The 15569-nt window shown below is 31.7% G+C and overlaps 5 protein-coding genes and 2 non-coding genes across 7 annotated transcripts; 5 read left to right on the top strand and 2 right to left on the bottom strand. All coding sequences in view use genetic code 12, as the record gives it.

The window, feature by feature from the left end:
- Positions 1–20: 20 nt before the first annotated feature.
- Positions 21–992, top strand: HEM13 (coproporphyrinogen oxidase; the record flags this gene model as incomplete). Its single annotated transcript, XM_705907.1, has 1 exon — positions 21–992. The coding sequence occupies one exon, from the start codon at positions 21–23 to the stop codon at positions 990–992; it is 972 nt and encodes a 323-aa protein (XP_710999.1).
- A 474-nt stretch (positions 993–1466) lies between these two features.
- Positions 1467–1539, bottom strand: tA(AGC)2. The gene has a single exon. It is a non-coding gene; the product is annotated as a tRNA-Ala (tRNA).
- A 303-nt stretch (positions 1540–1842) lies between these two features.
- CAALFM_C304040WA (uncharacterized protein) lies at positions 1843–2802 on the bottom strand (the record flags this gene model as incomplete). Its single annotated transcript, XM_019475310.1, has 2 exons — positions 1843–2538; positions 2632–2802. 2 exons carry the CDS (start codon positions 2800–2802, stop codon positions 1843–1845), a joined length of 867 nt encoding a protein of 288 aa, XP_019330855.1.
- An 825-nt stretch (positions 2803–3627) lies between these two features.
- PEX8 (Pex8p) lies at positions 3628–6111 on the top strand (the record flags this gene model as incomplete). Its single annotated transcript, XM_705910.2, has 1 exon — positions 3628–6111. The coding sequence occupies one exon, from the start codon at positions 3628–3630 to the stop codon at positions 6109–6111; it is 2484 nt and encodes an 827-aa protein (XP_711002.2).
- Positions 6112–7781: 1670 nt separating this feature from the next.
- Positions 7782–11018, top strand: ZCF16 (Zcf16p; the record flags this gene model as incomplete). The annotated part of the gene is made up of 1 exon (XM_705912.2): positions 7782–11018. The coding sequence occupies one exon, from the start codon at positions 7782–7784 to the stop codon at positions 11016–11018; it is 3237 nt and encodes a 1078-aa protein (XP_711004.2).
- Positions 11019–11400: 382 nt separating this feature from the next.
- On the top strand, positions 11401–11497 carry tE(UUC)6. The gene is made up of 2 exons: positions 11401–11437; positions 11463–11497. It is a non-coding gene; the product is annotated as a tRNA-Glu (tRNA).
- A 614-nt stretch (positions 11498–12111) lies between these two features.
- On the top strand, positions 12112–14790 carry CTN3 (carnitine O-acetyltransferase; the record flags this gene model as incomplete). The annotated part of the gene is made up of 1 exon (XM_705913.1): positions 12112–14790. The coding sequence occupies one exon, from the start codon at positions 12112–12114 to the stop codon at positions 14788–14790; it is 2679 nt and encodes an 892-aa protein (XP_711005.1).
- Positions 14791–15569: the final 779 nt, after the last annotated feature.

Genomic DNA, 15569 nt, shown 5'->3' with positions numbered 1-15569 from the left:
AGATAGACACATACTCAATCATGGTCACCACTGAACAAATTCATGACACGTCTTTCCCAATTAGAGAAAGAATGGAAGCACTTATCCGTTTGAAACAACAACAAATCACCGATGCTATTGCCGAATTAGACACAGTTAAATTTCACACCGATACTTGGTTAAGAGGTGACAATGGTGGTGGTGGTCAATCAATGGTTTTACAGAATGGTACTACATTTGAAAAGGGTGGAGTGAATATCTCAATTGTGCACGGAAAATTACCACCACAGGCTGTTGAAAGAATGAGAGCTGATCACTCTAATTTGAAAGGATCATCCAAGGATGGTAGTGTCAACTTTTTCGCTTGTGGATTATCATTGGTTATTCATCCAATTAACCCTCATGCCCCAACTACTCATGCCAACTATAGATATTTTGAAACCAGTGATCCTGAAACTAATGAAATCCAAACATGGTGGTTTGGTGGTGGGGCCGATTTAACTCCATCTTATTTGTATGAAGAAGATGCCAAATGGTTCCATCAACAACATAAAGATGCCTTGGATAAATTTGATCCGGAATTGTACCCTAAATACAAAAAATGGTGTGATGAATATTTCTTTATCAAACATCGTGGTGAAACTAGAGGTATTGGTGGGATCTTTTTCGATGATTTCGATAGTAAACCTGCTGATGAAATATTGAAAATTGTTGAATCATGTTTTGATGCATTTATCCCAGCCTATGCCCCAATCGTTGCTAAAAGAAAAGACACTCCTTATACTCCAGAACAGAAAAATTGGCAACAAATTAGAAGAGGAAGATACGTTGAATTTAATTTGGTCTTAGATCGTGGTACTCAATTTGGATTGCAAACTCCAGGGTCTCGAGTTGAAAGTATTTTAATGTCATTACCAGCAACCGCAAGTTGGGTGTACGACCATCATCCTGAACCAGGATCAGAGGAAGACAAATTATTGCAAGTTTTGAAAAAACCTATTGAATGGGTTTGAACTTTATGATGATGTAGCTAGATATCAAAGACTTAGTTGTTTTGTGTTTTCTTTTTTGTTGTTGTTACAATTGTAATGTTGAATGTTTTTTTTAAATGACTTAACTGACAACAATAATGAAGTTTCCAAGGCTCTCTTTCTTTATTTAGTAGTTTTTTTTGTTCTCAGTTCGTAGTGTGATTCATAGAGTATCATGTACATATCAATCAAATAAAATGTAAGAACCTTAAGTTTGGGCACTTTCGAAGTACAGCATTTAGAGACTAAAAGTTGGTCTTTAAATTAAGTAACAACTGATTTGCGGCTACCATATACGAAATCCATTTTTTTGGTGAATTTTTGCAAACAATTTTAACATAAAAAAAATCACCCACAAAACTCTTACCAATACTAGCTAGCTTAAATTAATGGTAAAATATATTTAGAAATTGATAATATGAATGTAAAATATATAACCAAATTAAAAAAATAAGCTGGACGAGATAAGAGTCGAACTCATGACCTTTCCCATGCTAAGGGAACGCGCTACCAACTACGCCACACGCCCGTTGTTGAGTTTCAAAATGGCCCTTTATTTATAAACCAGCTAGGTTAATGCTTTCAGCTTGTGGAATCCTGCTGAAAGAGGGAATTAATCATACTCTCAACTTATAAATTAAGCACAGGCTTTGTTTACTTGATCATACAAAAAAGTCGATTCTTGTTCACTGAAATTAACTTGATATTGATTAAGGGTTGATTTCTAAAGAAAGCTATTTATTTGTCACTAACTATATTATATTAGAACATTTATTATTTTGACCAAACGATAACAGATAAATTAGGAAATGACTTCTTCTTTTTAAAATTTTCAAATATCAGTAATTATTTTATCTAATCGATCTATCAAATCTAAAAAATCTTTCCGTTGTAACAGGGTTTTGATAACTGATCTTAAAGAAGAATTACTAATTTTTTTCAATTCATTTATATCATCTAGAAAAACAGATTGTAATTTTCTTGGTAAGGTTTGCGTCGTTGCATCAATTGTCAAATTGGTAGATACAACTTTATTAGTAGTTTCAGGAATTTTGCCTTGGTGCATAACATGACCTGGTTGAGAAAATAATTGATAAATTTGTGGCTCAATAATCTGTGATGGTGGTTGCAGTGGTTGTGTTGAGAAAGAGGAAAAACATGATGCCATATTTTGTGATGGTAATTGAATTGGAATTTGGGATGCAGGTTGTATCAATGGGTACATTTGTGTATCAGAAATGGATTGGATTGGTTGAACGATTTGTGAGTCATTTGATTGTATGTTACCATTATTTTGTTGAGATTGAGCTTTGGTTTCATTCATGTTATCCTTGATCTTTATTTGAAAATTAAATCCTCTCAACATAGTACAGCATGTGTCAAAATTGCTTGTCACCTCATTGATCAAGCTGATTTGGAATCGTTTGAAAACTATTCCATTATTATTCACTTGCTTAACCCCAATGCAAGGTTTTCTACACAATACCGTTGTTTTACATTTATTGGTATTGAAAAGATTAAAATTATCCTTATTTGATTGTCTAGTTAGTTAAAAATTCTAGTATAATAAACAAACACAAATGAATAGCTGAAAACTATAGACAAGAAAGAGTATACGTACCAAATTTGAGCCTTTCCAATGAACAATAACATCAATTTGATCAGCCTGATCACCATTATAGACAAATGTTACTGATAAATTAGTCCTTTGTGGATAGTGATACCATGAGTTTGTGTCTGATTTATAAACTGAATATTTATTGATATTATAATTATAAGCCTGGGAGGGCATTTTTAGCATCAAGTGTAATAAGACTAAAGAAAAAGATGAATTTTTTTTTTGGCAACACAGTTGTTGAAGCCTTTATAAAATTTTATCCATCAGGGACAGCAAAAATCATGCTTACTTTCAATTGTATATTTTGGTTCAGTTTAGATAAGCATATAGTTTTTTTGGTTTCAAACACCAACGACCAGCAGTAAATGCTTCACTCAATCAGATTATCTAGTAGATACTATTAATGGTCTTTACAATAAAGAAAATAGGTTATTTATAAAGAAATCTTCACATAACCACTGAAACATGTACTATCCTGCTAGAATATTGTATTTGACAGTTTAGTAAATGTATTGAATTCACTTTTTGGTTGCAAAAAAAAAAAATTCAACCACATATAAATTTATTTTTGTCGTTGTTGGCCTGGTCTTAATAAGTAGCATTAGCTCGTACTAGCTACAACTGGTAGATATTGATCAACTAAAACTATTATTTTACTCAAACTAAGTGGTGACCGTTCTCTAAAGGAAACTAGTCATACTTGGGTTACTAATAAAACTCCTCGGCAAAACCACCTGAGTTTGAAGAGAATTCGCACGACTTGTCAAATTTTTCCCCCACACCTTTGAATACAAGTGGTATTTTTTTTTACGTGTGAAAGTACAAATTGATACCATGCGGATATGTGGAGGAAAATGCTAATAGAAATCTCAAAAGGAAAAGAAAAAAAAACCACCTTTTCTTTAGCTCTCATATAAACCCCAACATTCTTATAATTTCCACTTTAGCAAACTCTATATCATTGTGTATACCCCAGCCGACCGTATTATATCAATTGTGATGTCAAACTTATATCAAAGCTTGGGTCCTCAAGGTAGAGCATTATTATCACAGAATGGTCCTGGAATACCTTCAACCTTGCTGGGCACCCCAAATACCAATCTGTCACCACAAGAACTAGATTTTCTTATTAATGAATTAAGAAACCCTAAACCAGATACTACAATCAATAAGGTATTAGGATATTTATATAATTACATTCCTTATATCAGACATGAACATAATTTACGACTTGTTATAGCAAGTTTTTTAAATTGCCCTGTTTGTTTTGGTGGTAGTGGTACTAGTATCAATAGTAGTTTTGAATTTGAGAAGAATTATTTAATTATTGAAGTAGTCAAGTTAATTATTGATAAAAAATTGAAAATTTCAATGCCAGTAATATCAATCAAACAATTTTATACCATAATTTTAAAAGAATTACAAAATTTTCAACATTACAATCCAATAATGAATAGTTGGAAAATTTTACCCATTATCACAGGAATATTATTATCTAATGAATTGCGTGATCAATTGTATACTGAGGTCAATTTCGTTGAATATAAATGGTTTTTTGCTAATTTAGATAAAGAAATATATCAATTGTTTAACAATGCATTACCTTATAGTTTGTCTCAAAGTCTTGATAATAATATCAATTATTTGAGTTTAATGAGTTTAGCCTTAGTATTTAAGAACAGTGAGAGGCATCACAAAGATTCCAGTGATACAGTTGTTCATACCAAGAATATCAGTAATATATTTATGATACAGAAATTGACTGAAATGATATTTCTTGATCGTAAAGTATCAATGTTGGTGTATCAGAAATTTTTCCAATTGAATCCCCATAATGAAAACATTGAATCAGTTATACTGAATGACATTATGAATAAACCAGTGGTCAAACATTTGAATAAACTTTCATTTTTACTTGAGCATTATTTTTCAGCATTAGATTTTACTCAGTTAGAAGACCAAGTTGTTGGACAAAGTTTAATTATAATAACCAATTTCAACAAACACTTGAATCATGAAACAAAAAATTATACACTTTTCAATAATTTCAATAACACACCTGACGCAAGAACAGGTAATAATCCATTGACACAGAATTTCTGGTTTACTATGAAGAATTTGTTGTTTTCACAAATAATTATATTTCAAGGTATTTTAAGTCGATTTTTAACTGCTAACAGTAGACTATTGACCAATAAAACTTTTTTTTGGTTTTCTTCAAAAAAGTATTATGGTAATCGAATAGATACTACTAATAATAGTAACAATATTGAATACCAATATAAAGATATTTCATTGCAGATTATGACCAATTTGTATTATATTAATTTTATTTTGCTATCTATTGGACAAGGTGGGTTTGATAATTATAATTTTGTTTATTATTTAACCATTGAATTGGCACTTACTACAGGGGTCAGATTTGAAAAATTGACATTATGTCTAATGAATAATTATCAAGAAATCAATATGTATCCTGATGTGTTAAATTCTAATTATATAGATACTTCTAAGATATTATTTGTATTGGGAGTATGGGAAAACTATTTTCAACAAATGAATCGTCTTACCCAACATCGACAACAAGAAATTTTTAATAAAGAAATTTATAACATTGTGATTAACTTGGTTGATGCTAAAAAATATGCTAATAATGATTTATTAGAAGCTAGTCATTCGGTATTGTTATTTTATTTTGCCAATAATAGTAAAGTCAATTTAGATGATGTTATGCGATATGTTGAATTGGTGCTTGAGCAATTTCCACAAAGAATATCTGCAACTCAATTGAGTATTGCCATTGAAACCATTGGTAAGAAAATTTTATCCAATCCAATTAGTTACAATAATTATAACAGCAGAGGGAACACTATTTTCATTAATTCGGCAGAGAAGTTTTTCATATTTTTATTGAACAAATATTCTAGAATTGAACCTGGTGTTCCAATTAAACCCAAATCAATTACGTCAGTATCATCTTCAGGATCCGGGGAGGCGAATGTGTCATTTACATCAGCACAACCAGTCAATGAGATTGAAGCACATGCTACTTTGAATACATTAGAACAAGAAGGGAAATTAGCCAATGATGTTATTGATGAGAATAAAGCTAAGGCACCATCAAAGAAAATCATAAAAAAATATTTACCTGATCTTGTTGGTAAAACCAAGACCAATTCTGACAACCATCCATTTGAATTTTTTGATACTCGATTAACACCAGAAACAGCAAGAGAAGCAACTATAGTTTCATTAATTAATTTGGTTCCATACTTTCCATTATCAGTATTTATTCCGTGGTTAAACCAAGTTTGGGATTTAATTGTGCGAAGTGATTCAAAGGAACAACAATTTTTATTCAATATGTTATGGAAAGTTATTAGTGAGAGTTTAGATATAAATCGAGGAGATTTAGCCATTAGATGGTGGTATGAAGAGAAACAATTTACTGCTAAACAACAAAAATTCGTTGGAAAGTTTTAAGAAATCAATAAGGCTTTTCTTTTGTGGTTAGAGAATCTAGATTTTCAATGTGGCTTTCTACTATTTTTTTTTTTTTTGCCCCAGGGGTTTACTCAAGATAATGAAAATAAAATCACCACTTAAATTGCAAGAGAGCTGATTAAAAAGAAACAAAGTAGTGTTGTAGAATTATAATATAGTGGTATCTATTTCTCTTTATTTTGCTCATATCAATACATAATAATCAACTATTATCTGTTGTCTTAAAACGTTAAAGCCCTGCTAGAAGTATTATTATAAATAGATAGTAACAGATAAAGTAAGGGAGGTTGCGTTGACAAATGAATAATATTTGACAGCGAATTTATTATAGTATCATCAACAGTTGTCCCCACCTCGTCTCGGAACCCCACCCTAAATTCTACCCCAGATGATTAAGTTATTTTCTTTTTCTTAGCGGCACGTGAGAACTTATACGAGAATAAAATAATACAATGTAAAATTTATATACAAATTTCCAATTTGAAGTATATTTTAGTATTGCTATATCTAAAAGAGTATTTCTATATGAGTCTCCAACAACGAAGTAAAACGTTTTGAAAAAAGAGAATAAAGAGAGCCAAAAATATCACAAGATAAATTTAATTAGTTGTCAATATGTCAAGAATTAAAGGAGAACAATAACATACCAAGAAGTTAACTTTACCGATTTACCCAATTGTGACACATTTGGAGAGATTGTACTATTCCTCAATGTCTTTTACATTAAATTTCACAACCGAATGTAAATGATATTTCAATTAAATATAATTTCAAATTGTAGTGACAAATTGAGAATATTTGTTTTCTTGAATAATTACATTTTTATAAACCAAATAATAAATTGTAGATATTGTTTATACTGTATTGTAGTTGGTTGGTTGTTGTTGAACTAAATACACTTATTAACATCCGTTTAACCGAAGGGGGAAAGAAATTTACACCAAAACGAGGCAACAAGAAAAAAAATAAAAAAATAAAACAACAATCCCGAAAATCTGGGGGAGAAACAAACAACAACAGAATACACACGCTAAAGAAAGAAAGAAAGAAAATAGTAGGGTATAAGAAAACTTATTGTTGAAGTTCATAATTTCAAATAATTTACAATCAGAATATATACAAATCAAATACTCATAAAATTCTAATCACTTCCTCCTCCTCCTATTCCACCAACTCTCTACCAAAGAAAAAAAAAACAGATAAAATCAAAACATATTTCTTTCTACATTTTTCTCCCCTTCTTCTATACGTTTGTTCTTTACACCTTTTTTATTTATTGATATATCCATTCGCCTCATTTATAATATCAAAACCATACCAACACAAATCATTTTGGTAATTGTTTCAAATATTGCCAATTTAAATCATTAAATAGCAATATCCACCACATATATATCTTTACTTATTTATACTATTATTTAACAGAATTTGATTTCATATTTGGTAACAACTGAATCCAACTCTTTTTCCCCACCCGCCCATTTAAAGATAAATTATCAGTATTTCTCATAGTCAACCAAAAGTCAAGAACTATTCTACTATTCAGAAACTTATTATTCGAGCCACTTCTTTTTTTTTTGAGTCAGATCATTCCATTTATCCGATACAAGCATAATCCTTGCTTTTGATTAACAAAAATAGAAGAAACCATGTCAAAGAAAAATAAAAAACCTGATGAAAAAACCGTTTCCTCCAATTTCAAACTAATAAGTACATCTTCAGGAGTTCGTGTTTCACAAGCTTGTGATAGGTGTCGAATAAAAAAAATCAAATGTGATGGTCAATCACCTTGTCGTAACTGTCAAAAAGTTAGTGTTGAATGTAAAACCAGTGACCGATTATCGAGAAAATCGTTCCCCAAGGGGTTTACCCTGTTTTTAGAAGCAAAAGTCAAAGAGTTAGAGGATGAAAACCGGGAATTACGTGAAAAATTAGGTGACAATAACGATGCTCCTCCTTTTGAACCAGTGGAAAATAAACATCTGGTTAGTACTGCTGACACCAGTAATATTACAACAGTAAACACCACTCCAACACCATCTACAATTCCCACTACGACAACTACTAGTAATGATAAAGTTTTATTTCAAACAAACAATCAATCAGTTCCAATTAATAACCCGATTGATCAAATTTTCAATTTGGATGACAAAGGTATAATTATAGGTAATGACAATTTGAATTTTGAGTCACAATTCAATCATTTATTAATCAATTTGAATTTGCCATTTTTGAAAATAACAAACAGTCACAACTATTTACTAGATGACCCTGATAGCTACTTGTATCATCCTTCCTACACAAAGAGTAACAAATTCCACAATCGAGACTTGGATTTAATTTATAACCCATTAACTGGTACAAACACTGAAACAGGTTTACGGAACGAACTACCTACTAACGTTTATGATTTATTCATTAAATTAATCAACAATTTCAAGAAGATATTCAAATCTAAACGAGAAATGGATAATCAAATTGTATTGTTCTTTTTACACTATAACATTTTCATTCCGATTTTTGATTATAACGAATTCATGGAATCTTATAATGCTTTCCATACTATGTATCCGTTTATTTTCACCTATGATGATTCTTCAATCAATGGATTCAATTTATCGAATACAAATGATTATCAAATTGTCAATAATTATTTGATGACCATTATTCAAATCTATGCCATGATCCTGATCAATAATCCAACCTTAAATTTAAATTTGCTCTTAAATCACACAGACCCTCATTATTCAATCAATCGAGACAAATCAATAATCAAGTCCCTTTATGATTTCCTACCATATTTCAATGGATTCCACATTTCAATTGGCCAATTACAAACGTATTTATTATTTTTGTACTATTCATTGTTGACTAATAACAAGGAAAAATCTTTGATACTTTCTTCTTTGGTTAATGCCTTTATTGGTATTTTAGGAATCAATCTAAATTCCAAGAACTTGTTTTTCAATGATCTTGCTTTGAAACAACAACAACGAAGAAATAGAGTCAAAATATTTTGGGTTTTCAAAATCTTGTTGAAATGTTTCAATTTGAAATTTGGTTTCAAACCAAGTTTAAATACCACCGTGATTAATCCCGTGACAATTGATCGGTATTTCCAATTAACACCAGAAAAATTGTCTTCTTTATTAGATGATAATGATGATTTATTCAACACTCTATTGAAGCCAAGTATTGAATTTCTCAATTTAATGAATATAATTATCCCGTCGTCGTTTTCACCAAATTATTACCAATATCTCAAACAAGACAGAAAGAAGAAAGATAAAGATAAAGACAAGGATAAAGACAAAGACCACCATCATCATCATCATCACCACACTACTCCTCACCGATTAGATTTAATATTAAATGAAGATGACGGTGAAGGTAATGATGGTAATTTGAACTATAATTATCACCAATTTTTAATTATTGACAAAAATTTATCAGCTTGGCGAAAATCATTACAGAATAAAAAGACTCAGTTGACACTGTTGATGGAATTGGGTTTACCAAACTTAATAAACATCGTTGAGAATGATCTTTACTTTGATATGAATTGTGATGCGTTGTCACGAGAAGGATTAATCAATTATTATCTGACAGGTTTACCTGATATCCATACTGCATCACATCTTATTAAATTGCAATTGAATTTCCATTATATATTAATCAGATCAACCAATTATTTAAATTTTATTGTTGATCGAGAATTAACATTTGAATACTATAGAGAAATTTCTTTATTGTCGATGGAAGTGTTACAGTTTTTCTTACTTATTTTTGAACATGTAAGTAAAGCTGAAGAAAAAATTAATGAGCCAAAAGTTCCATCCAATTCGATTGTCATGGAAAGTTTAGGTTTAGATGTTGATGAAGATGGATTTGTTATTAATGATTTTTCTGTGAAACGAAGGAAACTTGATTCCAACAACAAGGCTACTAATCAATTGAAGAAATTGGTTAAAGAAATTCCTATATCACCATTTAATACTATGTTAAATGGATTATCATTGTGTATAATAAATTTGAAGAAATCCATAATTTTGCAAATGTTGTATTTGTTAATTTGTCAAATGAAGTTTATTAAACGGCCACAAGGATGGGAAAGAATGGATGAGTCGTTTGATTTGTTGAATAAAACTGTCGATTTGTTTATTAGACTTTTTATAAATTATAAACCAGGAACGTCAAAGAAAGTTCACGAAGACAAGTTGTATAAAAAGTTGGTCAATGATGAGTTGAAAGACGACATTTTACGACATCATCAATATGGATCTGATGATGAGGAAGAAGAAGAAGATGATGATGATGATCAGTTTAATGGTGCTAAGAAGCGGCTGCCAGGATATTACAAGTCGATTGATTGGGATGATGAAGATTTGGATGAAGATCTCAAATATTTAAAAATTTTGAAATTTGTGAAATATAAATCTAATGACAGTTTACAAAAATTCCGCAAAAAGCAGAAACCCGACAATAATACTAATACTAATGGCAATGGCAGTGGCAACGGTAATGGAATTCCTCAACCAACTTCTGTTACCCATCATCATCACCTCCATCATCATTCTCAACCACAAACTGAAACTGACATTGCTGTACCACAACTACCAATCCAACATTCTTCTTCAGTGTCTCCTCCACAGCCACCACCACCACCGCCAGCGCCAGTTATAATGGCGGATGCAACAAATTTATCAAATGACCCCAAAAGTAATTTACCGTTACCGCAATACTATAATCCATATCAGCCAATGCCGCCCATTTTTGGCAATGAAGATAAAGATCGCGGTGCAGCACATGATTTGATGAATCTCAGACGTGGATCTTCACAAGGTAAATTATATCCACCGCCTTCATCTCAAAGTCCCCAATATTAAAACAAGAAGTTGCACAGAAAAAGGGAATTTTGATGAGTAGATATTACGGTCCAACAATATGAATATGTGTATATTTTAAACATTTATAGGATAGGATAGTATAGTATAGTTATTTTACTTGTATTATGTAAGTCTTGTTTTTTGATAAAGAATTAGATACTAAGAGTATCGGCTGCCAAAAAAAAATCAACAAGCTCTTAATTAGAATTTGTTTGAGTGCTTAATTCATTAAGGAATGGAACTTATACTATGTGTATCATTAAATTCATTATTTGAACTTTCAACAGCTTTCATTATTAAAGATTTACTTCCAATTGGTTGTGTTGTTTCTAGGACTCTCTATGTATTTATTAATTTTATAAATTTACAGATTAACAAGTCATCCGATGTAGTGTAGTGGCTATCACGGTTCGCTTTCATTTCAGACCTTTCTGGAACAGAGCGCCGAGCAAACCGGGGTTCGATTCCCCGCATTGGAGCTTTATTTTTTCAATTTTTTTAATGGGGAATAAAAGCTTTATAATCTTGATATTGAATAGTATTTTTAGTAAATCAATAAACTGTGATTCCTAAAGAAAGTATGAAAATGTTTGTTTAATAGTTTGGATGCCTTAAGTTGTAAGGTCTCTCGGAGTTTTGATCAATTCTGGAAATTTTAAACGAGGAAACGAGAAGAAGAAAAAGAAAAACCCCCGAACAATTTTTTGCTTCTTTTTCTATTTATTATTATTATTATTTTTTTTTTTTCTTGGTTAACCCCACACAATAAGAAAATGACTCTCCACTAACTACCACCACTACTACTACCACCACCACCACACATACATTTTGTGTACATATCTTTGCATATAAACTCATACATATTCAACCAATTAGATTTGAAAGCAAGTATATACTCCAATAAAATTATTTGCAATAGAAACAAATTCTCCTATCAGCACAATTCCTTGGGAATTATAAAAACAAACCCAAAGGACTCATTTAATTTCCACTTTCAAGTTAAAATACACTTTTACCAAGTTAGCTTTCTTTTTTTAACTAGTTGATCCATTTGATACTTTTGTTTAGAAATTAAAAGAAAATCTATCGCACTATGACACAGGAACAATTTTACACTTTTGAAAACGAAGCTAGCTTACCCAAATTGCCAGTACCCCTGTTAGTTTCTACAACACAACAATTGTTGGCTTCATTAAAACCTTTATTACCACAGAATGAATATGCCACTGTTGTTGATGAGGCAACAGAGTTTGTTGGAAATGATATTATTAATTTAATTCAAAAACATCTTGTTGCCATTTCTGAAAATGAAAACTACACCAACTACTTAAATTTTGTTAATGACGATAAAACCCCATCAATATATGGAGAGATTAGAGGTGATATATTACCTAGAAACCCTTACCTTGTATTGGAAGAAGACCCCTATTCGAAAACAATCAATCCTCCAAATCAAGCCCAACGTGCAGCAAATTTGGTCAATTCAAGTTTGAAGTTTGCGATTACGTTGAGAAACGAGACTTTGAAACCTGATGTGACCCCGAAGAATGGAAACGCATTAACTATGAAATGCTATATGGATTTGTTCGGTACTACAAGAGAACCTGAGCAAGACGATCGTGGCTTTGATATTAGAATTAAAAAATACCAACACATTAACGATTCGAGACACATTTTAATCATTTCAAATAATCAGTTTTATACACTTGAGGTGCTCACTGAATTTGATGAAAATGAGTACCAACAAACCAATTCAAAACATAATATCTGGTTCAACGATTCAGAACTTTCAAAAATTTTGCAACACATAATTGACGAGTCAAACAAAGTTGATGCAGTAAACGCAATTAGAAACTCCGTTGGGTCAATCACTACCCAGACTTTGAAGTATTGGAAGTTTGCTCGATTAGAGTTGGAACAATCAAATACCGAAAATTTGAAACTAATTGATGATGCCTTGTTTGTATTGATTTTGGACTCCAATACTCCGGTCACTGACGGTGAAAAGACTCAGGTCATATCCCATGGTACGTCGGTTTTATCCCTGGACAATGTGCAAATTGGTACTTGTACATCACGTTGGTATGATAAGTTGCAAATTGTCGTGACTAAAAACTCTGTTGCTGGGATTGTTTGGGAATCAATGACCATGGATAGCACAGCAATTTTACGATTTATCAGTGACATTTATACAGACTCAGTGTTGAAAATGGCCAAGAACATCAATGGTTCTGAATATACCTTATTTGATCCTAACATTACTTTTGCCTCAATTGGTAAAGATGGTAATGGTGTGGTGAAACCTGAACCAAAACTACTTGAATTTAACAAGACCAAGGCATTACAACATGTCATTCATCTTTCCGAAACCAGGTTGGCCGACTTGCTCGATCAACACGAGTATATGACTCATACCATCAAACTTGATTCATATTTGACAACCAAATTCAATCTTTCGGTTGATTCCATTATGCAAGTCTGTTTTCAGATTGCCTATTACTCTTTGTATGGTCGAATTGTTAATACATTGGAACCAATCACTACAAGAAAGTTTCGTGACGCAAGAACTGAATTAGTGGCCGTTCAAAATCAATCACTTGCCAATTTGGTTAAACTTTACATCACCAATGCTAGTCCACTGGAGAAATTTGAGGCATTCAAGAAATGTTGTGCTTTGCATAAAACACAGTATCATGATGCCATGCTGGGTAAAGGGTTCGAAAGACACTTGATGACAATTGTCCAAGTGGTTAAGAAACCAAAAGTAATAGCTCGTTTAAATCAAGTTAATACTCATTTACCACCAATCCCAGAAGATTTATGTCAAGCTGGAATCAATTTGCCATTATTGTTAAATCCATCAATTGATAAATTACTGAGTCCTGAATTGTTGGTTTCAAATTGTGGCAATCCGGCATTACGATTATTTGGAATAACCCCTGCTATTGATCAAGGATTTGGTATTGGGTATATTATCCACCGTGATAAAGTTTTAATTACTGTCTGCTCCAAACATAGACAGACAGCAAGATATTTGGATACTTTCCATCGAGTGGTTCATGATATAAAAATCCGCTTACGTGCCAGTAGCAACTTTTTATTATCAATCAGTGATTCCGAACGAAGAAAAAATGAACTTCAAAGATTAAGAATTGAACATGAATTGAGTAATGTTTCTTTGGATATCCCCACAATGAAACACCCAATTCCGTTGACAATTGGTAAAAGTGAAATTTCGATTGATAATATTGCTCTTAAAACAGCCCGTACTGGCCGTGCCACGAGATCAGAAGAGAAGAGTTTAGGAAACAATGCCACTGATGACAGTAATGTTGGTGTTGGTGGTGACGAAGACGAGGACGAGGACGATTCCAAATTTGAGTTGATGGGAGGTTATGGATATTTTGATTTTGGTGAATTGGAATTGAGATCAGATGAAGTTTCGAGAAATGAATCCTATTTGAACAGTCAAGTTCAATCGAATCTTTCCAGTGCCATGTCTTCAAGACGTCACTCCTTTACCAATTTGCAGAAGATTGCTAGTAGGTCACATGATAGCCACTTACCGCAACAGTTACAACAACAACAACAACAACAAAAATATGATATCAAAGAGAAACAATCGCTTTCAGAAAGAATTAGAGATAAATTGTCACACAGTCAAGATACTTTATCTTCAGTACAGTCTGTTTTGGAAGAAGATGTTCAGAAAAATGAACCTACGAAGAAGAGTTCAATTGGTAGGTCATTAGACATGTCAAAACTTTCATGAAATTGATTCTCTACTGATTTTAAACCATTTCTCTTTGTTTACTCATTTGTTTAGTTTATATATTTGTTTATATTAATGAAATCAATACATTTATAATCAGCGTTTATTGTAAAAACTTACATTACATGAGTTACGTAACATGTATTTTGTTGGGGGCGGGGGTCGCTTTTACATTTCATTAACCTCTGTAATAACATTTTGTTGCAAATTTTACATCCAAAAATAGATGAAATTTCCAACAAGCTCTATTTCACGTGCAACAAGTTTCCAAGCTATGTCAAATGTTTTTGCATTTGTTTTTGAACTGGATTCAATAAACTAATTCTAGCTTCTATTAATGAGTTCAGTTTGGCTGAAGAACTAGTGATTTCCAAACAGTACGTTAATTGGGGAAGCTTATCAAGGACATTTACAGCACAAATATAAGACAGTAAAACCGAAAAAAAAATAAGAGTTTAGCTTTGCTGATATCTACTTCTAGATATCTTTCACTGATTGCTTTATTTTAGATAAAATAAAGACACGTACAAGGGTTGTGTTCATTTTTTATCAAAATATCAAGTTTATAAGGGATTTACAACATGCAAAATACTAGAATCTTTCTCAACAGAACAAACCAAGAGCTCACGTGACTCAAACAAAAATTAGTGTATCAGCACTACCATGCAAACAATAGAGCTGTTTACAAGATTAGAGATTAATTCAAATCTTATTGAATATCTATTTTTTGCATGATCATTTCATGTTTTAAGTGTGATTATACATTGTTTGTTTAAGTT

This window comes from Candida albicans, chromosome 3 (assembly GCF_000182965.3).
Source record: "Candida albicans SC5314 chromosome 3, complete sequence".
Taxonomy (NCBI): Eukaryota; Fungi; Ascomycota; class Pichiomycetes; order Serinales; family Debaryomycetaceae; genus Candida; species Candida albicans.
Note: the sequence above shows the minus strand (reverse complement) of the source record. Positions and strands in the feature narration are given on the sequence as shown.